The 27,713-nt window shown below is 46.8% G+C and overlaps 1 protein-coding gene across 7 annotated transcripts in view; it reads right to left on the bottom strand.

Annotated features, from left to right (window-relative positions):
* Window positions 1–27,713, bottom strand: part of Srd5a1 (steroid 5 alpha-reductase 1) — a 55,806-nt gene that overhangs the window by 5,658 nt on the left and 22,435 nt on the right. For 4 of the 7 annotated variants that reach the window (XR_008219420.1, XR_008219421.1, XM_052742932.1 and 1 more), the window contains exons 3-4: window positions 15,743–15,844; window positions 5,173–5,323 (exon numbers count right to left, since the gene is read on the bottom strand). Coding sequence is in view for 5 of the 7 variants with exons in the window: in XM_052742932.1 (XP_052598892.1) it covers window positions 5,173–5,323; window positions 15,743–15,844 (253 nt within the window). In the remaining 2 variants the exon portion in view is untranslated. Of the gene's footprint in view, window positions 1–3,002; window positions 5,052–5,172; window positions 5,324–11,389; window positions 13,212–15,742; window positions 15,845–27,713 lie in introns of those variants that run through there. The other 3 variants (XM_052742931.1, XM_052742934.1, XM_052742933.1) reach the window with 2 other exon arrangements.

Raw genomic sequence — 27,713 nt, 5'->3', positions numbered from 1 at the left:
CATCCAGCTGGGCCTGTTAGTCACTTGGCCAAGGGACCCTCAGGAAGTTAACGAGACAGGAGGGATAATGAACCCTTAATGAGACAATCTACTTTTCCCTCGGAGAACCTCCGTCCTCGGTGCGGCTGCTTATGCTACCACTGCGCAGCTCTAAGTGTGCCCACTCTTCAGAGTTCAAAGGTGTAACTTCCTTCTTCCTCTTTTCTTTCTTTTCATTACTGGTCGAAGCCTAAGCCTGTTGTCAGGGGCACCTTGCACGTTCTCGCTCTTTCTCTGATGCTGCCCTCCTTTCCTAGTGCAGCTGCCTGCTGTCCTGGAAGCTGCCCGCATGGCTGCTGACTCCCACTGCCGGTCTCTCTTCCTCTCCTCTGTATCCTCCTTGCCCCCCAAGCAGCGCCAAGACGCACAGCTTTCCTACCCTGTTGTTTTCTCTCGAGTCCTAGTGAAGTTGTCTTCCAGCCTCCTCCTGATGCCACTTTTAAATGTCTTATTGATGAGACTAAGAACCCAATGAAGGGACCCTGATTTTCCCTGGCAACACAAAGAATGCCTTGGGATTTTCACTAGCAAGGCTTTCTTTTGGAAAACTGAATTATTTATTTCCCATTTATGGATGTTTCGTAATCAAATGTTGAAAGGGACTTTCTTGGTCCCTGCTTTGTTAGAGAAAAATGCTCCACAATGGACTCAACCACGTCTTGCTCAGTCTCCCCCGATCCAGTGTTCAAAAGTATGAATGCTCATGTGTCTAGTTAGAGACAAGCCACCATTCAGTTTTCCTATCAGACATTGCAGATGTAAAGAATGGCAACATGCCTGGATGACATGACACCCATAATAGGCCATGGTCCCTCTGCACAGGGAGCCTGGGGCTGAAAACCGAGTAAGGGTACCAAGAGCAACAGGACTCGGGGAGGCCAGGTCCAGCGCCTGCGCGGCCGTGCAGCTTGGCTCCCAGTGTGCTGTAAAACCTGCTCATGCATACTTAGTGTCCAGTGGGTATTGTTCCCACGCAGTCTTATTCCAGGTCACCTATCAGAGAACTCTGGGGTCTCCAAAGGTCAAACTCAACTGCCTTTACTTCCTGAAGGCTCAGTCAATGTAAAATGTGTCAGTCGGATGTGTCACGTAGGTGTTGACAAAGCAGCAGAACTCAGCAGCATGAGATCCTCCCTGGCAAGCCTGAACCGTAGTTGTGACAGACACGCTCCCGCTGAAGGACTTCACCCACCAGCTCCTGGCGGCCCCAGCTGTCCGACCTCTCTGTCTCTAACTCCGTGTGATGTTCTCCTCTGGGTGTGCACCTGTGATAAGCATCCCCACTCTAGTGGCTTTGGCATACCTAGTTCCAGCACAACCTTGTCTCATGCAGTCACACCTGTGACTGCGCACAGGGACTGGGATCAGAACTTTCTGCCCTCCAGTAGAGTTCAGTCACCATAGTTACCCTGTTTCTCACTAAAGGAGAGTTAGTGGGTCACGAGCAGACCAGGGATGTGAAAGTCAGCTTCCTGAAGTGGGGACAGGGATCTAGAGAGGACCCACAGAGGAAGCGGGGAGACCCAGCAACCCTATAAAATGCCCAAACTACCAAGCCAGTGTCCATTTATTAGACTTCCAGCCTTAGACTTCTCCCATCCTGAATGTAAATCTCCATGGTGTGGTTTTCTGTCTTTCCCAGTTCAATTCTTTATTCATGCCAGGGAATGAATGCAGCAATTCCCCAGACACCTGTCACCCCCGTATCTTGGGGTCTCCTGTCCAGGATTTCAGAAGACAGTTGTCTACCTGACTGAAAATTGAGAAGCATCAGAAGTGACTGCGACCCACTGGGTATTCCAAGGGTGCCCTTTAAGCAAGGGGCCACCCCAACCATGACTAGTGTGGTGGAAACCCAGGTGAGCCCCCACCTCCACTGGGAGTAAGGACAGTAGGTATTTGGGTTCCAATGGCACAGAATCCAAGTGACCTGTGGTTAATAAGAGACCAGTGTCACTGCGGTGACTCTTCTGTGAGTGTGTCCAAACACAGAAGCGACAGTCCCACGGAGGCCAAAGCTGAAAGTCATGCTGGTTGCTGACACTGGTAGTGTGGAAGTCTCCCACAGGGTACTGCTGTTGGTGGCATAAGGCTGCAGGAAGCCTCAGGGCTGTAGGTGACCACCAAGGACAGCAGCAGCTGTACAGCAAAGCTGGCCTCAGTCAATGGGATGAACGATGTGTGTTGTGGAGAGCAGAGTCAGTGAGGCAGAGCCGTCTGAGCCCTTTAGAGCCCAGGAGAGTGTGAGTGAATCCCAGATACTGGGTAATGAGCTATTTATACTGTTGGGCTTTTGTTTTGCTGTGATCTGGTTGTAACTGCGCCCTGGTTCTTCCCTCTTGGAATTAAGATGACAAGAATTGTTTCTGAGTTGGTCGGTGGATGGGTCCCAAAATGAGGCAGCTAAATCTTGGTTCCCTAGCGCATCTAGTAGGTGAATGGGCTAATGAGTGGGCATCTCTCTGCCTCCTTCTGAACCTGGCTCTGTCTGGCTTTGTGAACCTAGGTGAAGTGGAGTGGGGCAGCTGCTGAACAGACGCGGCAAATGTGGCTCTTGGCTCTCAGCTCAAGAGCTGGCGCGGTTTACTAAGGGAGGAAACTGGGGGATGACAGAGCACTGAGCCGTGGGTGAGGTGTGGAAATCCTGCGGATGACTTCTCCTGGGGACGGACTAGATGGAACTAGCTGCTCCCTGCTCACAGACTGGACATTGCCGTTCAGGTGGACAAGGGAACTCAAGCAGTGAAGAGGTGACTCTGACCCAGGATCTCTCCATCTCCTCGCCCCCAGCTCCCTTTAGGCAGGCAAACTGGTTCCAAGAGTTCCTTCATGGTGTTTCATCACAGCAATAGTCACCCTACCAGGACCGCACGATATGCAAAAGGTCAAAGTTCACCACACTGACGTCAAACCTCCGCTCAAATCAATGGGGTCCACACTTCATAACAATTACAAGGACAGGCTCAAGAAATCAAAATTTATTGAAGTATTTGGTTTTATCTAATATTACACAATATCAAACTGGTATATTGATCTTCTGGGTGTTCAACAACCATGCTGAGACTAGAAGGGGACTTTTTCTCCCCTCATCCTCCAAGGTCAAGTGGGTCCCGGGGGACCATGAGGCATCTCCCAGAACATCGTGAAACTGTGGAGAGTTACCTGGAGACCCCACCCAGTAAACTCTAACCAGTGTCTGGTCTACAAAGAGGAGGATCTACCCAGAGGAGACATCCCCTCCATGCTTCCGAGTGAAGCCACAGCGAAGGAGGGCCTTTGATTTCGACTCACCTTCATATAGATGGAATAAGCGATAAAAGGAAAAAGGGGTAGAGGCTCTTCTGAAGCCAAGTCATCCTCGAGAACCAGACCCTTAAGTGGCCTTGATACTAAAAGGTAGAAGAGGCTGGTTCTGGTCACAGGTTTGATCCTAAACACCCAGCAGGAAGGGACAGCTTGGGGTATGGCTGTGACTGGCATGCTTTCTTTGGAGTTTTAGGGCATCATACTCCCTGGACAACTGGGCTCAATTCAACATTTCAACATCTACTGAAGCCAAGAGAGACAGGTCCACTGCTATTTTAACCCAATAATCGAACAGTGGTTAAATTTCTTCTCTCTCTCTGAGGCATCTCTCCCTGTGGTTCTAGCCACTCCTATAGCTACCAACATGCTTGAAAGTAGATCCGGGGTTCATCACTCTCAAGACCGGCCTTGGATGTGGGGACATTTCGGGTAACTGCTGGCCTACTCTGGGTGATACTAAAGTGGTCTCCAACAGTCTTCTCTCCACTCCACCTGGCCCTTTGCTTCTAGAGATGGTTCTGCAGAAAGAGCCCAAGACACACTGCCTGCCAGAATTTTATCAAAGCCACAAGGACCAGCCCCAGGAGTCACCTCATAAGAGTTCTTCCTCTTCTAGACCTGCACCATGGGTAGACTCTGCCCCTTCTTAGCATGAAGCCGCTACAGCAGTCATTGCCCTGACAGAAGTAGGTGTGGATCTCCGAGATGGGGGAGTGCAGGAGAGTTAGAGGGACGTGAGTAGATTAGGAAAGTGAACACGACAACTTGTCCCCAGAACACACTGTGAGGCGCGGGGGCAGGTATCTGACCTATCACTAGGAGAAAGGGAAAGCCCTATAAAATACTCAGCCAGAATCCATTTAACAGGCTTCCAACCTAGGTTTCTCCCATCCCAACAGGACAAAGTTGTTAGTTTTCCTCTCTGCAGCTAGGTCAATGGACCTGGAAATCCCATAGACAACGAGCAGTTCCCCCTTTTTTTGTTTTTGTTTTTTCAAGACAGGGTTTCTCCGTGTAGTTTTGGTGCCTGTCCTGGATCTCGCTCTGTAGACAAGGGTGGCCTCAAACTCACAGAGATCTGCTTGTCTCTGCCTCCAGAATGCTGGGATTAAAGGCATGCGCCCAGCGAGCAGTTCCCTCTTTACCCTGTTTTTTTCCGGCCACTTGATAATGTAAGTCTATTTTATAAACCTTTGTTCCGGGTACCTGCCCTTGTTTCTTTATACCTCTCTGTCTTTCTCAGCAGCTCTGGGGGTTTTCAGGTTGTGGTGGTTATTTTGAATAAGAATGATTTCGTCCCATAGGCTCATATACTTGAGTGCTCAGTCACCAGGGAATAGCAGTATTTGAAAGGATTGGGAGGTGTGTGTGACCTTGTTAGAGGAAGTGGGGGTGGGCTTTGAGGTTTCCAGAGCCCATGCCAAGTCCAGCCACCCCTCCCCCCTCTGCTACAGATCAGGATGTGGCTCTCCACTGCTTGCATGCCACCGTACTCTCAACCAGGATGATCATGGACTAAGCCTCCGGAACTGCAAGCCAGTTCCCAGTTAGATACTTTCTTTCCTAAGTGTTGTGACAGAACAGTGACAAAGGCACAGTCCCCGGCTCCGATCGACTTCTGTCACTCCCTCTTCAGGTGAAGACACCGACCAGCCAGCACAAGGGAGGACCCCCAAAGCGGCAGGGCCTGCTCCTTCAGCTCTGTCCTTGAAGCAGAGGGATTAGCAACTCAAATTAATGTTAGCATTATGAAAGTCTAGCCTGGAAATGGCTATGCTGACGTCTGAGAGCAAACTGAGGATGCAAAGATGCGTTTTTAAAACTTACTGGTGATGCTGCCTCGCCCTGGTGAACAATGTGCTGAATGTGAACAGAGCAAACACTGTGGCCTGGAGGGACCAGCTGGCCAGCGCAAAGCCACACCACTCCATGATCTCCCCGAAGTAGTTGGCTGCAGATACGTATTCAAACAAGCCTCCTAGATGGAAAGAGAGAAAAGCAGAAAGGTGACAATTTGCAGAGCATACACTCAATAGTTGGGAAAAGCCCTTCGCAGAATGTTAACAAGAAGGTCAATGAGATGGAATGACAGGCCAGGGACAAGGGACTAAAGACAATACAGGCCTTTACTTAGAGGAGAGAAATTTGCAAACTTTTACTTCCTACACAGGATATACACAGGGTGGGGAGTGGGGGGGGGGGCGCGGAGGTGAGCTTTCCAGCAACAGTGCTGGAGTCAGGCTCTGAGCCAGACAACCGTATGGAGGGGAATGGTGGCTCCAGGTTTGGGCTGGGCACCAGGGGAAGGAGTGGGAAGCAGAAAGAAGAATCAGGAAGGTTTGGCAGGGAAGCTGTCAGAGCAGGAGGCAGAGGTCACAAAAGAGACTATAGGAGCTGATCACAGCCAGCCCGGAGTCTGGTTGAGACAGGCTTTGCTAAGAAGGTCACTCCAGGCCACTGCTGTCCTCTGCCAGTGGGATTTGGAAACAACCCTTTTCTGTAGTAAATTTTAGTAGCTGACTTTGGAAAGCAGCATACCTTAGGAGAGACGGCAGTTTTTGGAGGGGGTCAGGTCTGGGAGACTGCCAGGAGGGTTTTGTGGAGGAGAACCGGAGAGGCAGAGGAGGATGAGCAGAGATCCTGGCTGGGGCAGGGAGAGAGAGAGGCCTGAATGAAGGACAGACTTTAGATGACATTCTGGTGTGTTGATGTAAGGCCAGCAAACATAAGGTCCTTTTGTACATGCAAAATGACCCTCTGGCCAGTGGCAGCCATCAGACACCTCAGCCAGGCTCTGCTATAGTAGGAAGATTTTGAGGAAACATGCCAAAACGTATCCCGGAGTTAGAGAACTGTGCGGCAGTGGCTATAAGGAGTGGTGAGAAAGAGTCTTCCCAAGAGAAAAGGAAGATGTGTCCCCCCACCGACAGCTCAGAGGCCACTCCACTGCCCCACTCGGGGAGACCAGCGGTTCCGTCTGGAGAAACTCTCCAGGGGGCACCACGGTTTCTGGGGAGCCCACCTGCAGGACAGTGAGAAAAGAAGATTTTGGAGAAAGGAAAGAAATTCAAATTCAGCCAAAGTGAAGTCAGCTGGGCTGGATATGAGGCGCTCAGGGGAAGAGGACCCATCCAGAGCACTCAGGGGAGGAGCTGAGGGGCTGGAGACAGGAATGGGAGAAGGAGGAGCAGGGGGCCCCAGGTGGCAGGTCAGTGAGGACAGACAGACAGACAGACAAGGGATGAAAGACTCAGACAGTACAGGCCTTTGTTGCGGGGAGGGGGACCCAGAGAAGGATCTGTAAGAATCAAAGAGCTCACCGTCTACTTACAAATGGGGGTTTGTAATTTTTAAGTTTCAAACCGGGTACAAATGGCTGAGGTGCCCATTTAACTCATCAAAGTGGACTTGGCCCCCAGGTTCTTCCAGCATCCCTCAGCCTCTACCTGTTACAGGTCCTTCTGGATTGTATACCCCACTCCCTACCCTGAACTCTCTAAGCCCAGGGGCTGGGCTGTCCTTCCCTATATAATCCAGCCATTTTGGTTACCTGTCCTTCTGGTACCTCCTGACCACCAGGCTGCTGCACCTGGTGCCCCTGCACTCCCCCCTCCCTTCCCCTCCTCCCTCCCCACATGGCCCAGCTCAGCCTGGCCATGCCCACTCTGGACTCTCCCGGGTGTCCCTGCCTCTGGCTATGCTCTCCCACACATCTGCAATACAGTTTCTCCTCCACCAGACCGAGGAGCAGTTGCGTCCTTTCCTTCCTGTTCATTTCTTTCCTTCCTTCAGTCATATAGGGCAAAAGTGGAGGGCAGGGAAGAAAGTTGAAGTTTCCCCTTTGGGCCTGGTGAGTAGTGAGTCAGAGAAGGGTGATCAAAAACCAGCTCTCCTGGTTGGCCATTACTGCATACTGGGGAGTTCATGGGGCAGGCCGCAAGATCTAAAGACACAAGTTAATTTACTTCTAGAAGCCCAATTACTGTAGTTACTGGAACCATCGCAACTCAACCAAGATGGAGAGGTTTATGAAATTAAGAGGCTCTGGTTAACAGTTGGGACAGCCTCCTCGCTCCAAGTCTCCTCCAACCACAACCACAGAAGGGGCAGGACCCCTGTACCCACCACGCTCTGCTTCTCTGCAGACAAGCATGCAGTTATAGGGAAGACAAAAGCCGCCATGTGAGTGCAGAGTAATAGCTAATCAGGAGCTGGCTTAGCATGGCGTGTGTGTGTGTGTGTGTGTGTGTGTGTGTGTGTGTGTGTGTGTGTGTGTGTATGTGTGTGTGCACGCGCTTGAGACTCTGTAACTGTGATAAGTGGGATGAGAGTCTGCGGTGGGTGGAACTTGTTTTAAAAGGTGATCATGATACCAATGCCAGAAAACAGCTCTGGTTGGGCAACCAAAGTGCACGAGACCCCTGGGGGAGCTGAGGTGGCATACTTCTCAGAAAAGAAGGAACAGTAGTAAGAGAATTCAGGTCAGATGCCTCAGGCTCAGGAGAGGAGTACACATGGGATTACCCTTCAGGATGAGTATTAGGAGAGAATGCCTAGTGACCGTGGGGAGACAGAGGAAGGGAACCATAACCATGACTGGTCTTTAAAGTGGGAGACCATTAGAGAAACCGCTGCCATGCATAGCATAATAGAGGCCTGAAGGAAAGCCCTCTGACTTCCACAGGCTTGCAGGCCTGGAGAGGAGGTTCCGCATCATATGGTGTAGCCAAGCCTGGTCTATGTACCTAGAAGCAAGGTACTGGGTAGGACTATACACTTATCTTGTAGCTACAAGGTCACAGCACAGCAGGGCTTCTGACTCTTTGTCCAAGGTGTAGGGAGCTGAGGAAGTCCTGAGAGTGAAGTCCTGAATGAATGTGTGTATTGACATGGGCATGGTCAAGTCAAGGAATGGGGTGTCAGTCCTATGGGAGTGCAAAGCCTTCCTCTGGTCCATGCATGGTCACTGACAGTGTGTTCAGAAAATAGTTGCCATAGCTTTCTCCCCACAGATGTTCATGGCCTAAAAACTGCTCCCTTAGAGAGACCTCCCATCAAGACGAGCTAACCCTCCCTCCTCGATCCAGTCATCCACCATACTCCCCAGCTCCTCATCAGCCCTATGCTCTCAATAACCTCGGCTCTCAGTTCAACTGTATACAATAAACACAATGAGCGTCCAGAGGGCTGCAGTTTTACCACAAGAGAGCCCAGTCCTCTGGAGCTGTGTAAGGACACAGCACTGAGGGAGAGGGAGGGAGAAAGAGAAGAGGGTAAGTGATCCAACATATGCTTAAAAGTCAGTTCCAAATTCTAGGGTTTTTAGTGTAGGGTGTGCGTGCGTGCGTGCGTGCGTGCGTGTGTGTGTGTGTGTAGGGTGTGCGTGCGTGCGTGTGTGTGTGTGTGTGTGTGTGTGTGTGTGTACATACGCACGTTGCTCAGGTTCTGTGCTTCTAAGAATTCCTGTCTTCATGCATGTGCAGCCAGAGTCCAGGGGTTGTGAAGGATAATTTGCTGCTTCAGACACTTCCTTGGGATGACACTGTCTCACTTTCCCACTTAGGAAAAGAAGCCAGACATGGCTGCACATGACTGTTATCTCAGCACAGGATACATGAGATCCTGTCTTGAAAAAGAGAGTCTTAGGAAATGATGAGGGACTCAGGGTATAGGTAATGTCTAGGGGAGAGGCTGGAGCCTCGGGGTTGGGACCAGCGTGCAAGGAAGGGCCAGAGTTTGGGAGTGTGGCCAAGTGCTGCCAAGCTTGATGATCTGAGTTCAACCCCCAGAACCCACAGGATGGCAGTGGAGAACTGACTCCCATGAGTTGTCCTCTGAGCTCCACACATGTGGTGTAGCATATGTGTGCCCCTCACACATGTATACATACCCACACAATGATAATAATAATTAATAATAATGAAAAACGAGAAAAAAAATCCCTGAATCCTCAAAGTGGGCACCTCTGCAGCCTCCCTTCAAATGCCACACTACTCCAACCCGGGGTGGAGGCCGCAACAGGACACTAAGGGGCCTTTCTCTTAAGTGTCCAGTGTAGAGAGTTCATTATCTGGTAGAAGCAAATAGGTGTGAGGGCAGGGGCTGGTGAGCACATGACTAGCTAAGAATCCCAGACACCCCTCTGCTAGGTGTTGTTCCTTTAAATCAGGCAGCATAAGGACATGCGCATGTCAAGTGTGTGTAAAATGTCACAAATGAATGCATTGCCCAATGCATTAGTGCATACTAATTTTATAAAGCAGGTCAGATGGCACAGTCACTTGCCCTGTAAGCACAGAACTTGGCTTCAATCCCCACCACCCACATGCAAAGCCAGGCATGGGAGCACACACTTGTAATCTCAGTTTGGGAGAGATGGAGACAGGAGGACCCCTGGGACCTGCTAATCAGCCAATCAAGCATGTATGTGTTTTTTAAAAATATTTTAACTGAACAACGACAGCAAAAAGCAGTGGGTTGTCACTGTCACCTACAGCCCACAGCACTTGCCCTTTATCCCCACCTGGGTTGTGTGGCCTGGGCGCCTTCTCTGCATCTACGTGTGCGGACAAGCTGGGATCACACCTCTACATCTAGGCCTGACTCTGCACTGACCCGACAAGTAAACTCATTTGGCCTTGGCCGGCAACACCAGAATAACTCTCAGCTCTGGTAAATGACTCTGCAGGGTGTGACTCAATCTTTAAGCACAGACACCACCAGGCATGAGAAAATGTGGCCATGTCAAGCATCACGTTGGAAAAGCCTCTTGAAACTCAGAGCCTGCAGGAAGTTGGTCAGTTTAAAACTCAAGAGCTGCCACAGCACCTTGGTGGCCACATCTCCCGTGTGCTGCCCCCACCCCAAACCACTGAGAGAGTATATGCAAGGAATGCTAGGGTAAAGCCAATAAGCACAGGATTCTCCAGGTGCAGCTGATGGCTTTCTGTCCGCTTCCCCGGGTGTGTGGTGAGGGCTTCTGAAAGGCAGGCTTGAGGCTTGGGCTTCTCCGCTAAGGCTATCATCTTAGTTTTCAGGGTGTGTTCTGTGTCCTCCAACAGGCCCCCCCAGTCCCCACTTTTCTTTGTGCAGCTATCAGGAAACCAAGTCTCTTAGGCTCCATTTCGTCCTCTCTTTTCATTTCCATCCTTTATGTCCTTCTGTGGGAGCTGCTGGTTGTTTTGTTGTCCTTGGTGTGCATCTTAACTTCAAGGGTTAGAAATGATGAACTTTAGAGATGTCCTGCCTAGCCTCAAGGCTTCTACCTTGCCTTTTCTGCGCTGCTGGCATCTGCTGTTGTCTGGGAAACACCAGCCTTTGCTTCTCTGCTTAGCTTGTTCTAAGACCAGCGTGGAGTGTTGTGGGATATTTGTACTCTATGTGAAGATGTATTTGCTGTGATTGGTGTAGTATAGTAAAAAGCTGAATGGCCAATATTGCTAGGCAGGGAGCATAGGTGGGATTTCTGGAGAGAGAAAGGAAGAAGAGGAGAATCTAGGCTCACAGGAGATGCCAGGAGAGACAGAGAGGCAAGAAGAGAGGTAATGGCATGTGATAGAATGCAGATTAATATAAATGGGTTAATTTAAGTTGTAAGAGCTAGTGAGGAACAAGCCTAAGCTGTAGGCTGAGTTTTCATAATTAATAAGAAGTCTCTGTGTCATTATTTGGGAGCTGGCTGGTGGGACAGAAAAGACTTGCTACATATGGTGTCCAACATGGAAGCTCGACTATCCAAACATAGGGCCTGAGAATGCTAAGCAAAGTTCTGGGCAAGGAGCTGGATGTGGATTCCTAGTTCTGCAGTCCTCAGGTGGACCAGTGCTTTGTAGAAAAGGCAAGGTAGAAGCCTTGAGGCTAGGCAGGACATCTCTAAAGTTCATCATTTCTAACCCTTGAAGTTAAGATGCACACCAAGGACAACAAAACAACCAGCAGCTCCCATAGAAGGACATAAAGGATGGAAATGAAAAGAGAGGACGAAATGGAGCCTAAGAGACTTGGTTTCCTGATAGCTGCACAAAGACATACAAGCATACAGAGACACGGCTCCTGGCCACTACCTGCAGGCTGGAGCCAGCCGCCAGTGTCACGCACCAGGGTCATGCACCAGCACCATGTGTTAAGCCAGAGAGAGACGCAGAGGCTGGCATAACTGTTGAAGGTTTGTCTTGAGGTCAGGGAACGCTGCACCTGTGCAGAAAACTATAGCTATAACTATATTATCTTCAACTCCATCAGCTATATTATCTTCAGTTCCATCAGAGACCCAAGAAGGATATAATATTACCTGAGTAAATAGGAAGTACAGAGCAAACAAGTTCCAAAACTGTAGAAATGACAGAAACAGCTGGCTGCCTGGACAATCACCCAAGGTTCCTCTTCAATGTTGGAGCCATCCATCTTTGGCCTACAGGCTTAGAATATCTGACAGACTTTTCTGTAAAGCATGAATTTTGAAGGACTGTCCTACCTTGTCTTGGCAAAGTTTGTCAGTCATCTTCTTTCTGTCCTGTTTGTCCAGTTTGGACAGCACACTGTCAGCAGTCGAGGCAAGGGCAGTTTCTTTGCCCAGCTGTTTCTACCATTTCTATAGTTTTGGAAGTTGTTTGCTCTGTACTTTCTATTTACTCAGGTAATATTATATCCTTCTCGGGTCTCTGATGGAGATGAAGATAATATAGCTGATGGAGCTGAAGATAATATAGTTATAGTTTTCCTTGTTACCAAATTCAGAAAAGAAAATTTCATAAGAGGTATAAAGTGTATAAGGTTGAGAGACATAGAAGCTTAAATTGTTTATCTAAAAAAAATGTTTTGAGATCTAGAATGAGAGTTTTGGGTTGGTAATACAAGTTAGGATAGAAAGTGAATTAGGTACAAAACTTTGGACTCACTAAGATAGAACAGATAGTACAGTACTTTCTCTGAATTTGCCAAATACAAATGGACTAGACAGTATGAATGTAATTCTTACCTGGTAACTGTTCTTATTGTATATAGTTTTACAATGTTAGAGTTAAAACACTTCTTTCTTATTTAGACAAAAAGGGGTAAATGTGGGATATTTGTACACTGTGTGAAGATGTTTTTGCTGTGATTGGTACAATAAAAAGCTGCATAGCCAGTAGCTAGGCAGGAGGTATAGGTGGGATTTCCAGGGAGAGAAAGGAAGAGGAGGAGAATCTAGGCACACAGGAGATGCCAAGAGACATGGAGAGGAAATAGGAGGTGCAAGACGGAAGAGAGGTAACACCACATGATAGAACGCAGATTAATATAAATGGGTTGATTTAATTGAGCTAGTTAGAAAGAAGCCTAAGCTGTAGGCTGAGCTCTCATAATTACTAAGAAGTCTCCGTGTCATTATTTGGGAGCTGGCCGGCCGGACAGAGAAAGACTTTGTACAGTGGGGACACGCTGCTTCAGACAAGGAGCTGGTCCCTCCTCACAGCAGGATGAGGGCTGCTCCGGCTGGAGCGGGCAGGGAACCAGGCTTGGAGCTGGCAGTGCTCTGCGGGCATCCAGCCAATGGGCACTGAGGTTGCAGCTGTTTCATTTATGTCTCCATGGACAAACCGCACTGCAGGGGTTTCAGCTGCAATTTCCTTCACCCAGGGAGAGGCATGCCTGTTCAGACAGGTTCTGCAGCCATCTTCCCCCTGCGGCGTGCTGGCAGAGGTGTCCTGACTTTCTCTTCCTGGTTATTCGGGTTTCCACGTGTTGGGTTGGGACACAAACATGCAACTGACACCAAGAAACAAAAGCAGCTGGCTGTGATAGTACAGGGCAGCAGAGGACAGAGCTCGAGGCCAGCCCGGTCTACACAGCGAGTTCCAGGCCGGCCGTGGATACACAGTGAGAACCTGGAATGAAGAAGAAGAAAAGGGGAAAAGGACAGACGCTTTGCTGGCATCTCTGCTGCCGTGAGCTGGACAAGCTGCTGCTGTACACGATGCCCCTCTGGGCGTCGGTGTGACCACTCTGGCTGGGCGGGACCCTCCTCTGGGGTCCCGCCCTCTATGGATATTATGAGAGTCAGTGACTATGAACTGTCCCCATAGATTCATGATTTTTGGACATTTGGTCCCCAGTTCCTGGCACTGTTTTGAGAGTTTGTAGAACGTTTAGGGAGTGTGGCCTTCGTGGAGAAAGCAGGCTGTTGAGGTGGGAGGGCCTTTAGAGAATTTCTGCTCTAGCTTCCTGATCCTGCCCAAGCAGCGTTCTAGCCATGAAATTTCCGGTAACCTCTCAATTGCAAGACAAAACAAATCCACCCTCTTCTGGTCAGAGTGCTATGTCTTAGATGTGGTGTTTCTCAAACCTGTCACTTCCATGGCTTGGGCATTTCATGTATCCTTCCCTTCTCTGGGTCTGTCTGATGCTTTGTCCCCCACATCTGGAATCAGGTGTTTATCATGCAGATGTGGATGGAGGCATGAGGCAGGGGAAGGACCACTGGACTCTCCAGGACATGGCTCCTGCAGAGAGTCACAGTGTACTGCTCACCAGCACTGGACCTCAGCGGCATCTCTTCCATCCCTCAGAACTTGTCCTCCACTGCATCTGTACCGTGTTGCTATTTCCTTCAAATCGAAACATTTGCGCACATGAAACTGAGTCATTGCAGGGGAGGACCCATCAAGCTGCCAGTGAGCAAGTCAGACAGGGGAAGTCAAGCAATGCAGCTGTTGTGAGTCACCACCCAGGCTGGGGTGGCCTTGGGTGACACAGTTGCCTCTGAGTCACCCAAGCTCCTGTAAGCCATGCCAATCAACTCCCTGGCTCATTTAACCAGACTGGGGTAGAGCCAATCAACTCCCTGGCTCATTTAACCAGATTGAGGTAGAGCCAATCAACTCCCTGGTTTATTTAACCAGACTGAGGTAGAGCCAATCAACTCACTGGTTCATTTAATCAGACTTGGGTAGAGCCAATCAACTCACTGGTTCATTTAACCAGACTGAGGTAGAAACCTTTCTTTGGTCCATTATCAGTGCCCTGCCCTGTCTTGGGGAACAGACAGTTGTTCACATCTCCTCAGGAAAAGTCACACAACAGCCTATCACTGGACTGTAACTTCGGGAGCGTGGTTCTGTAGCTTCCTGTCTCTAGGGAGTTGGAGTAATTTGAAATTTGGTGTGGTTTTCTTTTTTGCTTTCTGTGTGTGTGTGTGTGTATCTTATTTTTGTTGTTGATCAACCTCATGTGCTTTCTTCATCGAAGTTTTAGGTTCCCCTATGGTGCTGTTTTGTTTTTAGGCGCTCTGCTGGTTTCTACTGTCTGCGTGCGCAGTGACTGACTCCTTTGTCCATCAGTGCCATCTTTACTTTCAGATCTGCTCCGATGCAGTCCTCCAGTCCTCGGAACTCTGCAGCACAGTGTTCCAGTTCCTCAAGAGACCCATCGCTTTCACACAGCTCTTCCTCTGGCCATGGTGCTGCGCTGAGGGCTTTGTGGTTATGGTTGAAGGCAGGTGCCTCTGGGGCTTTGCTGCAGGTCAGTGGCTGCACCATAACAAGACCACATGGAGCATAACCCACAGCTTCAGGTTTTTCAGATCTACCGAGGGCCATGAATTTGGGTGAGCCTGAGGGGTACCAGTCACACACTGTCACACGGTGCCCTTTGAAACTCTAGCACACATTCAGACTGTCTCCCGAAGATGGCTTTTCCTGGAAGCTCATGTCTTAGTCAGGGTTTCTATGGCTGTGAGAGACACCATGACCACAGCAGCTCTTATAAGGAAAACATTTAATTAAGGGGGCTTGCTTACAGTTTCAGAGGTTCAATCCATTATCATCATGTTGAGGAGCAGGCAGATGTGGTGCTTCAGGAGTAACTGAGAGTCCTACATCTTACAGACATGTAGGCCACAGAAAGCTGACTGTCACACTGAGTGGTATCCTGAGCATAGGAAACCTCAAAGCCCGCCCCCACAGTGACTCACTTCCTCCAACAAGGCCACACCCACTCGAACAAAGCCACACCTCCTAATAGTGCCATTTCCTATGAGATTATGGGGGCCAATTACATTTAAACTACCATAGCACACTAACGTACTTTTAAAAGTTTTTCTTAAAATCCCCATACAAATTTTATATAGTTTTCAAGGGGAAGATTCCATGTAAGAAGCCATTCCATCACAGTGCTGAACATTAAGTACTGGAGCTGTGGTCTGAGAGTCCTCCTCATCCTGCCTCCAAGCACAAACACTGTTTAACCATTTCTCCCCAGAAGCCAGACATGGACCTCTGTAAGAGGACAGTCCTAACTGTGGCTCATACTGAAAACTTTCAGTCACTAAATAATGTGCTGTGAGTTCGCAGAGCTGGGACCTGAGGGTAGGTTGGCCACAGGCAGAGTGACTTTGCGGAAAGTCCTTCTCGGTACATACCCCTGGGTATTTTGTATCCAGTTTCCCCTGGTTTTCTCAGATTCCTCAGGATGTGGTCTGAATGGACATTTATCACCATGCCAATTAACCACAAGGCAAAACCTAAGGAATAAACAAGATTATTATGGTTAATCACTGGCAGGAGTTAAGAAAGCCATGCTCAACTGAACAGCACACCACAATCCTTGTATCGGTGTGAGCATGAGTATGAGCCATGGCTGGCAACACCACCACAAACACCAGTGCTAGCCACAGCAATAGGCTGTTTCCTTAACCACGTTTATAGACATCTACTCTACCCAAACACTTGTGGTCTCAACCTGTGTTTTTATCATGACAGGAACAGAAAACAGACCTATGACCCGGACACCGGGGAACTCATGTGCAGGTATGTTTACCACCCCTTTCCAGAAGAAAAATATATAAGGCTGGGCAGTGGTGGCGCACACCTTTAATCCCAGCACTCGGGAGGCAGAGGCAGGTGGATCTCTGTGAGTTCAAGGCCAATCTGGTCTACAGAGTGAGATCCAGGAAAGGCGCAAAGCTACACAGAGAAACCCTGTCTTGAAAAACAAAAACAAAACAAAACAGAACAAAATTATATAATACTTATAGTGTTCTCTCCACATAAGGAGAGGCAAATAGTTACTGGCTACACCACACCCTACCCCTGAGGCACAGATCTGGGACCCTAGCTGTGGTCCTTTGCTCCCCTCCCTTTCCAGCTCTGTAGTGCATGTCCCTGACTTTCAGCCCGTCAGCCTGCTTCCAGCTCCCCAGGCAGTTCTCCTCTGCCGCTCGGCCACTCCTCCCCTCCCCTTCCATCCCCAGGGGCTAGAAACTCCATGGCTCTCGCTGGCACCCCAGCACCTAGGAGGTTCCTTTCCGGGGGATAGTTCTTCAAATCCTCAGGAGTTTCCTTGTTTGTATGAACCAGAGTGTGAGATTTTATTAAAAATATGTTCATATCTGCTTCAGCACAGAGGTTAGGAGAGAGGTTCTCAGATGTGGTTGTCATGGAAAGCATCGGCTTTATTTTCAATCAGAAAAGGCAAAATGCCAAAACTCTGCTTAAAAAAAAAATGACTCTGATACAAAAAGTCTGATTTTTCTGAGATACTAAAAATGTGAAGGCCAAATAGTGTTGCAACTGTTATCAGTGCAGGTGCATTGGGAAAGCATCAAACCTTTGACTCATTGCCCAGCCATGGGATGCCCTCATAGTACACAGACCCTTTGGAGCAGGCTCCTGGGTTTCTTCATCCTGACTCTGCCACCAGGCATATCATTTTTCCCCTAAACATATCAAATGCCATGACAAGGTTTATTGTATCCTGGTAACTATAATGGACTCAGTAATTAACTTTTGGTCTTTAGACGTTTACACGATTTACTTGTTTTAGCTTTTAAATAAAGTTACAAAGAAAATCAGATCGTCAGGATCCCATATTTATTTACCCCATTTCCCTTCTGAGAGACTAGCTTTCCTCTAGGCTGAGATGTGAAGAAAACTACCATTTGTGTGCATCCAAAATACACAATGAATTTAATTTGTGGGACTTAAGAAGCATATAAAGCCTTTAAAAATGTATCTGTGATGGCTAAAATTGGATTATCAACTTGATGGGATCCAGAAGCACCCAGGAGACAGACTTCTGGTCACGCCTGCATGGGTTAACTGGAGTGAGACGATCTACTCTGAATGTGGGCAGCACCATCCCATGGCCTGAGGTCCTGGATTCCATAAAAGGAGAGAGCCTCCTTGCACCAGGGCTTCACAAAGTGTCTCAGCATAGGCACTGGGCTCCAAAAAGCTGGTTCATGCACTAGGGACGGGTCCCGATCACACTGCCTGGGGGCCCCCTAAACAGTTCAAGCTAAACAACTGTCTCGCTTATCTGGAGGGACTAGTCCAGTACCATGGGAGCTCCTCGGCTGTTGGTCCACAGTTCATGTGTTTCCACTAGTTTGGCTAGTTGTCTCTGTACTTTTTCCCGTCACGGTCTTGATGTCCCTTGCTCATAGAATCCCTCCTCTCTCTCATCGATTGGACTCCTGGAGCTAGTGGACCTGTCTCAACTGAATGTACCAGGCTCTGCTGACTCCCCATGGAAGACATTGCCTTGGAGGAGGTGGGAATAGGGGGTGGTTTGGGGGGGAAGGCTGGGGGTGGGAGGAGGGAGGATGGGGGAATCTGTGGTTGGTATGTAAAATGAATAGAAAATCTCTTAATAATAATAATAAATAATAATAAAAGCAGCTGTTAAAAAAAGGGAAAAAGCCAGAAGAATAAACAAACACACTCACCTCTCTCTGCCTCCTGACTGCTGACACAACATGACCAATGACCTCATGCCCCAACCACAACAATGCCTTCCCTCACACAACGGACTGTCCTCTCCAATCATGACCTTTGTTATAGCAATGAGAAAAATAAGCAGCTGAAATGGGAACCAGGGTATTCCTGTCACTGGGGCAAACTGGTCACTGTGACCACCAGGTTCCTCTGAGGTGGAACTGGTTTATAGCAGGCGTGTGGAGCAGTTGGAACTTCATGTGAAAAACGTCGTAGAATGATGTAAGCAGGGCTTAATGGCCCATCCTGATGGGAGTTCAGAAGATCATAATTCCAAAAGAAATACGGACAGTGGAGACTCGTCTCATGCTGTCTCAGAAGGGAACACTGGTCTGTCAGGAACTGGACTAGAAGGAACTTGTGACACCTCGGTGAAGATGGGCAGCATTCTACCCATGTCCTGAGAACTAGAAGGAGGCTGGAGTCAAAGGAGGTGGGCTAATTTGTCGGTGGAAGAAATTTTAAGAGAGGAAAGCATCTAGGCTGTGGCTTGGCTACTGCTCAGAAAGTGGAGTAACAGAGATGAAAGGCGTGCCATTTGCTGAAAGAAAGAGGCGGGAGTGAGCCTCTGGATATGTCTGTAAGAGGGTTCCTGGGTATGCAAGACCTCTGGAGGGCTAGGGGACAGATAGACCCTAGGAGCCCAGCTCTGGTCCTCTCCTTCCCTTCCAACTCCAGCTGAGGTGGGAAGATGCACCCTGAATATGGGTGGCACCTTCCACGGGCTAAGGTCATGCATGAGCTTAGTAAAGAGAACGCGAGCTGAGCTTCATCATTCATCTCTCTCCATGTCATGACTGTGGATGCAGCGTGGCCAGCCACCTCACGCTGCCGCCGCCGCTGCCACCGCCACCACCACCACCACCACCACCGTACCCTCCCTGTCATGATGGGCTGCGCCCTCAAACCCTGATAACCCTTCCTCCCTTTCGTCTTGTATTTTGCCACATCGAGGAGAATAAAAACTGAGACATTATCAGAGCTAAAATGGAGCCACTTTTGCCAAGCCTTCCCTAAGATAAATAAGTAAATAGAGCCGGGGGAGGGGATGCACATGTACATGTGGGAACAGCAGAGCTGGGGGAGGGGATGCACATGTACATGTGGGAACAGCAGAGCTGGGGGAGGGGATGCATGGATACATGTGGGAACAGCAGAGCTGGGGGAGGGGATGCATGGATACATGTGGGACCAAGCACACAGGTTCTACCAGAACCACAGCCTTACCCAGCAGCCACGGAAACTTCTAGGAGAAGGTGTCCGTAAGGGGTCTGCCTCAGAAACAGTTAACGCTGACTAGATACCAATTTGTTATCTTTGTAAATAGCTTGCACATCCCCCTTCATTTTACTCTTAAGCCTTCCCTTTGCCTCTCAGCCTCTTTGACTGGCAGTCTGCAGCAGGCTGTGCATTTCCACAGTGATGCCCTTCTACCCCCAGATGTGCATCACTATGTTTGAGAGACTCTTCCTCGGACTGTGGTGGCTTGGGGTGGCAAAACTTTCAGACTAACCACTTTTGCTGCTAGGGGAAATTTTTTGTTAGCATCTTGTTCCTGGCAGTAACTAGCTTCAGGACAAATATCTATCCACACAGCTTCCTCTCTCCTCACACAGCAATGCACTGAACGGTGATCTCCACATGACAATGAGGCAGTCTAGGGCTGCACACCGCAGGAAAACATAATGGAATCTAGCTACTACGACCTTTCCGAAGGTCAAGCCATGGCTTAAGAAGTCTTGGTGATACTTTAGCTTTTGTATATATATTAGCCGATTCCTACAATGATTTTTTTTTTTGTATGCTATGTGTGGTTCAAAGAACTCCTAACAGTGTATTTATCTAAAATGCCTATCAAGCATCCAAGGCCAAATGATCTCCTGAACTAAGGTAACACCCTATTGGAAACAACGCCTGTCTCCTAGGTCAAGTGGATAGCTTTATTTCTTGTGCAATTTAAGCTGAGACCCTCCTTTCTTATACAGCCTTACTAACATTATAGACTCCTAACATTTTTACCTAACCACTTCTAGGAATGTAGATTGAGCACATATATTCCCTTTTTGATATCCTGGAAGCAGGCTAGGACGCATACAAATAAGTTTGCTTTACAGCCTGCCTCCTGGTGGGTCTTCCTAAAGCTGTCCTCAAGTCAGCAAATTATCAACAAAATTCAAGACATGGAATAAAATCCGTCTCTTGTTTACCAGAGCTCCCTGGGATTAGGGCTAACATTTAAGCATCTGGAGAGCAAGGCTCCTGACCCCACAGGCGGAAGTTTCAGCTGTGGCATTTAAGGTGTGCCATGAGAGAGATGAGAAAGCCATGAACAAAACTGCCAAATGCTGGCACATGCTATCCAACCAGCTTCCCAAAAGCTGCCAGGTCCCTGTTTTAAGTGCGGGAAAGAAGGCCACTGGGCTAATGCGTGCCCTGCTGGGCTATCAACTGAGTCTTGTTTAAAGTGCCACCTAGAGAGATAACTGGTCAGCTGACTGCCTTCATGCACCCAAGGGCATGGGGACATCAAACTAAGACCTCCAGCAGACCTCCTAGGCTTGGCCACGGGCTCACAGGGAACCCAGAATGCAGCATGGGGGTGAGCCGTTTCCTTCCTGTTGGATACTGAGCCATTTAATCAATCCTGAGGGAGTTTTGGGGTACCACATCTCCTTCTCATTTCCCTATTATTGGGGTAGGGGGACAGCCTTACTACATACCTCACCAGACTTAACTGTACTTTCAGGGTTACTTAATAGGAAAAGGTTTTCCAGCTAAGGTAGGAGCTTTCATTTCATTTGCTCCCTCCATGTGCCTCACTCCAGACTGGTCAGCAGTGACACAGACAGGGCCCTGCTCTCTCTCAGGTTCCAGAGGACATCAGGATCCACTGCCTTGTCCCCAATTCCAGAAGAATGAGGTCTCACCCCACAGGCTTTTCTCTTCCAGGTTCCCTCTTCTAATTAACTACTCAAGCTAATTGTTACAGGATCATCATAGATCGCTCAAGAACCATCAGATATACCCAGGAGGTAAGGAACAGTAACAGTTAAAAGGTATTTACACCCCAGACCCAAAAGTGTCTGGGCTCTGCAAAAACAGACTTTAATATAGCCACCCATTATTGTTAAATGCTCTCAGCAATTGATCATCTGTGTCTCCTGGATGCTAAACTAATAAAGGAAACAGGTGCCTTAAAATAATATGTCTCTGATAAAGCTTATCAGGTAAAAATTAAAAACATGTCTCTCTCTCTCTCTCTCTCTCTCTCTCTCTCTCTCTCTCTCTCTCTCTCTCTCATATTAACATTAACCAGCAGAGTACTAAACACTACAATGATCACCAGCCCAAGACTTTAATTTCTCTCATGGCTGCTTCTTAATATGTTCAAATTTTTTCCCAAGCTCCAGAAACCAGCTTAAACCCATCCTACAGGTCGGAGCTACTTCAAGATAAGTGCCAAACCCAAACTTTACTGGTCTTGGGACCCCTCTCTCACTCTGGGAACCCCCAAAGGAACAAGTAAAAATAATAATTATAATTCTTCTTCTAAGCTTTTCTCTGTCTCACCAGCATCCTGTCAGACACAAAAGCAGCCAGAATGCCAAGCCAAGAAAGATGAGCAGCTCCGAGGCAGCAGACGACAGCCCACCATCCCAGGACACCTGTCTACCTCAGAAGGTCCCTTCCCTACCCGCCCCCCCAAGAGTCAACCAATGGCCACCAAGTCAGCTGGAAGCAGTTTTTCTGGGAGAAACGATGCCCCTATTCCTGCTCACCTACTTTTTTATAATAAGCAAAAAGTCTGGAATGTTAGGATTCTGCGCCCACTCCAGCTGCATGACCACACATGCGCAGTTCAGGAGCTAAGCAAGGGGTCTTGTGTCTTACATCATCAGTGTGCGCTGGTGATTACATGCACACGGCATGGTCATGCAATCTGCACATGCATGGCGTAGCTCCATAAACCCACCTGCATCTTAAAAAGCCAGACACAGACTCCTCCTCTCTCTCTGTTCTCTGCACGTGCTTCTTCCCCAGGCCTGGTTCTGTTGTCTCCCCCCCACCCCCGAAAAAAGCTCAGATACTGGGTTTTGTCGTGGCTGGTGCCTCATGACCTTTCCACTCAGTAACCAGTGCCGCTTGTCATTTTTAAACCAACAATAAGGAAACAGAGAAGAGGAATTGGGGGAGGACTTGAGGACAAGACAGAGGAGAGAAGAGAGAATGGGAGAACTAGATGGGTAAAACTGGAGAGGAATGGACTAGATGGGGAAGAACCAGATTGAAGGGCTAGGAGAGAGTACTAGAGGAACAAGATGGAAGATGAGGAAGAGCCAGATGGGGAAGAACAAGATGAGAAAAAATGAGATGGGAGAGGAGCTGAGATGGGAAGGAACTAGATGAATGAGAATCGAGATGGGGCAGAACTAAGATGAAGGAATTAAGATAGAACCTAGAGGGGACAGCAGATAAATGTAGTGAGAAATCAGGCAAGAAAGGAGCTAGGCTTGAGAGCAGAATAGAAGCTGTGTAGATAGAGACCTGACACAGAATAATAAAGTGTATGGACTAAGGAGTTTCATGTACATAGATTCATTTCTTATCCTCAAAGATTAATTATCAGCTGGTTGTAGATTCTTCCCGGACCCTGGGAGGGGACTATGGAGGGGCAGGACTCCATAGTCCCGTCACCTGGTGCCACGAACAGATTTAACTGTTTAGGTACTCGGGGGACTGATAGGAAGTAAGGTTTGGAGCATATCCAGGGAGAGAGGTATCGCTTCACAGAGGGTTGCCCAGTTAGAGGCTCAACTCTTCAGGAGGTACGATTTTTGGAGACCTCTGGAGTATCAGCTACAACGAGTCCTCACTGAAGGGGACACCCACAGCCCTGTTCGGAGCAGTGAGTAGCCATGAATACACTCCCCTCCCCCTTAAGAATAGTTAAAATGAGTCTGAAGAGAAACAGCTTCAGATAGAAATTACAGGACACAGGCTTGAGATAAGAGGCATTTCAGCCAGCTCCAGTCAGTCTACAGGCCTAGATATGGAGGCAGTAGACTATCTTAATTCTAAACAGCCCCCTAAGAAATGCATAGAAAGATGAAGGAGAGTCACTGACCTATGTCCTCTGAAGCCGCAGCCTCCTACTACAAACAGATTTTTTTTTTTTTTTTGCTATGACTCACTGGAATCTAAGGGCTAACTTGAGCCATAAAACTTCAAAACTGCCCTGCACCTAACTAGGAGCTCATCCAGCAGCCTTCATTTAAATAACAATGCAAGCCTCATAGCCCCACCAGAGCAGGTATCAAAACTAATGGCAACTCCCAGTTCTCCTATCGCTGTATTTGAAAAGTGTCTTTTTCTCTCTCTTTCTCTTTCTGGGTTCACTATTCCTATGACGTTCTTAGTTACTTACAACAAATCTTGGTCCAAGTCTAAGAACTGCTAATATCAGACTGTGCAAAGAGACACCTTCCACAATGTGAACTCCTACTGATTCTTACACTTCCGGAGCCACTGGAGGCTGGAATCCTAAACACCCGCCTTCTTCTTCTCTCCGAACCTAACTGTCTGCATCTCAGTTCACTTCAGCCTATGTCCCCCCGAAACCCTGCTATTCCCAGCAGCCATCTGGTTTGATACAGAAAGGACAAACTGGCTGCGGCTGCTACAAAACAACAACAACAAAAATCCTCCTCCGTTCTAGTTTTTTTTTTTTAACTGTGCTTATCTTAATTCATGATACACCATAAAGGATTTATTAAATTGTTACTCTCCTTATATACTATATTTTTGAATAAGAGCTCCTGTTTCTATATTAAAATAACTTCAGTACAAACTTATTATTTTTAAGGCTAACCTTGATAGGTATAAAGCTTAAGTTCTAAGTTTATAAGGACAACTAACTTACAAATTGTTAAGAATACGTTTACTTTAATTAAAGATAATAGAGAAATACAATTTATTGATTGATTGGCCAACCTAAACTGTACATTCTTAAGGATAAGTTGTACGTAAATTATAAGCTATTAAGGATAATTATTAGGCTATAAGTTAAAGCTTGATCATCCTAAAAATGATCAAATTCTCTAATGTATACAAAACTATATTTATGCTAAATTTGTTGACTATTAATACAATAAATTCCTTATTTAACCCTTGGCATTCTAAAAATGTTTAAGCTTCCCACTTTAAACTATGCCATGCCTCTTATTGGCAGGGTTTTGTCCAAACTACACTTTGAGATCATTTAGATTATAGCCCCATTTACTAGGTCTAAAGATAATTTGCCTTGCTATCCAATTTCAAATAAAAGATAGCTCACCAAACAGATTCTGAAATGACCTTTTACTGTTCCTTTATTAAATGAAATCCACTTTACATTGGCTGTTCTCAAAAATCAATCACCTATGTCTCCTGACAAATTAAATACATAGATGCTTTTGGATGTAAAGTTTTTTATAAGGGTATGGAAGTTTATATAGATATAAAGAATATTTAGGAAAGTTAAAAAATAACTTATAATATATGAATTGCCAGTTATTAGATAACTGGATAGATAAATATAACATATAAATATCTAGATATGTTATAAATGATACATGAATCTCAGTAAATAACCTAGAGATACTGAGGATGTGTGCTTAAGTTAGATCTATGGACAAAATTTTTATTGAGGTCTGAGATTATATATATATGCTTTAAGAATGGACTTATGTATGCCTTAATACAAGCGTCCATGGACCTCCCCAGAAGGGAGTAATAATAGGCTGTAGCACCTCTGCTGTATAAGGTATAAAAATTGTCCCAGGAAAGATTGATCCTGACTTTACTGGAAAAATTGAGATTATTGTACAACCCCCTACAAAAACAATTCAGATTCATGCAGGGTAGCACCTAAGGGAGCTGCTGGTTTGGAGTCTAATGATATGGCTTTCTGGGTTCAGAAATTAAATATTCCAGACCAACTAAACACTTAAAATACAGGGGAAGAAAATAATTGGCTTGCTAGACATGAGCATGGACGTTTCTTATATTTCAGGAAAAGATTGGCCAAGTACTCAAGGCAACTATTATTCCTTCATCTCTTATAGGCTGAGGTCAAGCTAATATTTCTGCCAGAAGCTCAAAAATATTAAGATGGTCAGATAGAAGAAATTATGGCATATTCTGCCCGTATGCCATCCTCCATACTTAACACACTATGGGGAAGAGACATGCTGCAGCTAATGGGCGTGTCATTAACCTCTGCTACGGACTGACGTCAGCTCTAATGCTATAGATGGGTTTTAAACTTCAAAGAACTTGGGTAAACAAACCCAAGGCATAATGGAGCCCATTATTCCAGAAATTATAAACGACAGACATGGCCTAGGGCATCAAAATTTATCCTCGGGGCCACTGTTCACTGCTGACCCCACTACATGGAAATCTGATGCTCCTATCTGGGTTAAACAATGGACTTTGAATGCTGAGAGAATTGTAGCCGCTACCTGTCTGGCGGAGGAAAAGCTTAAAAATAGGGCATATAAAGCCTCCCACCAGCCCTTGAGTCACCCCAATATTTGTTGTTTAGAAAAAAAATCAGGTTGGTAGACTATTATAAGACCTTAAGAAATGAAATAAAATTGACTGGAGCCAAGGGGGGCTTCACAGCCTGGCTCGTCATCTCTCACAGCCATCCCGAGAATTCAAAATATAACTGTCACGGACTTACAAGACTGCTTCTCCACCGTACCTCCTCACCCGAAAGAGTGTCAGCATTTTGCTTTTAGCTTGCCTTCTAACCCTGACAAGATGGAGGTCAAAGTTGACATGCAGAGCAGGAAATGTGAGTTCTGTTTATCCAGGACTCAATTATTGGGCAGAGTTCTTCATTTTATATATATATATATGTTCAGAACTGTCAATTATAGTTTCCTTACCATCCCCCAATTGAATAATAATATATATATGTATGTACATATATATTGCAATACATTTATTGCACAGGTGATATTATATTTATATCAAACTATAAAACTTATGAGTCTATAGATTGGCAGATAGGTCTATAGGATATATTGGCACTTTCTCATGTGTGTCCAACAATTACAAATTCTCTCCCTATGGAAGCTCACCCATGAGGCCTATGTCCTTATTATTTATGGCTATGAAATAAGAAATAATACACCATTTATTCCACTGCTTTTCAATTTTAGGAAGGCCTAGAGTTCATAACTGGACAAAGACTTTACATATACTTTAAGAGCTCTTAAGAATTGGTGCTTAACTTTTCATATCTTCCACTACAGCATTCCTTATTAGGCCCAGATCAAGCCACAAAGTTCACCTAGGCCTCTATGACCTTCTCATTGGTGTTTGAAAAGGTCCTGATGTTTTCACAACATCAGGGAGAGGATATGCTTACACGTCTTCACAGGATATTGACCTCCCTTTATGAATGCTGGATCTCCTGGTCACACCATATACTAGGCAGCTGCAGCACAAAGGTGCTCTAAAGCTGCCAGTCTGATTACAGGCTGTTATTTACCTCTAGATTCTTAAATATTGGGCTTTGAGTTTATGAATAAATTGATACAGTTCCAGATCCTTCTGATGAACTGTTCACCAATGATATCAAAACTTATAGGAATATGATTAGAAATAATAATTCTGTCCTAAATGTATTTTTATTAATTTTGATCAAATGATAAAAAAGATTTGAAATATATATAAACGACACATTTCAGGTTTCATTCTCTGGCTACCCTGATGTTTTGTTGAGACTCTGAGGATTCATAGTTTTGCTCTGACAAAATTCACCACTGTTATCATATTGCTGATATGTCTAAAGATTTTGTCTTTTTAAGAAGGTTCGTAAAAGCTTCAGAAGATCAAAATTCACCAATGCTCACAAGTCAAGAAGGACTGGGGGAAATATAACCTGACTACAGTTTATTTCTCCCACTTCCAATTTTTTTTCCTCTGGGGGGAGGCTTTCCCTCTCTCCCTGGGCTGATATCCCCTTCTCTCATCTGCTAAAACCATGTATTTAATATTCCATAGGTACACCTAAGAGAAAAAGCTTCCTCCTTAACTGCATGCTCTACCATTAATACATATATTTGTTTCCAGCAGACTTTCTAATCATTTAAAGAGTTACAGGTTGTCATTCTCTGGACCATGGGCATGCTGGCTAGCTGCAGGTCTGCATCCTGCCTTCCAGCCCACATGGAGGTGCTGTCCGGCTCAGCCCTGTGCCCCACCCTCCAGCCCATGAGACAGGAAATCCTACTACACTACATGTCTCACAGAGACTGAAACAGCCTGCGCTTCCTGGGTTGCCACTGTATTCCAGCCCTAAGGACCTTTAGCTTTGCTCCCATCTCAGCAGGAAGTAACCATGAACGATTTCTACAGCCCCTTCTCACTTACCCCTTTCCATACTGAACTCTCCAGCCCAGGGGCTGGACTGCCCTTAAAAATGCTCTATTATTAATTGTATAAACTCTGCCCATGATCGTGAAATGTATACACTATCAGACATTCTCCTCATGTACTTCTGACAATTTTCTGTATGTAAGTCTTGTTATGTATATCCTGACACAGGTTATTACATTCCTT

This window comes from Peromyscus californicus, unplaced genomic scaffold, assembly GCF_007827085.1.
Source record: "Peromyscus californicus insignis strain IS unplaced genomic scaffold, ASM782708v3 Scaffold_18__1_contigs__length_77618521, whole genome shotgun sequence".
In the NCBI taxonomy this organism is placed as follows: domain Eukaryota; kingdom Metazoa; phylum Chordata; class Mammalia; order Rodentia; family Cricetidae; genus Peromyscus; species Peromyscus californicus.
The sequence above is the reverse complement of the archived record's forward strand: the minus strand, read 5'-3'. Positions and strand labels throughout refer to the sequence as shown.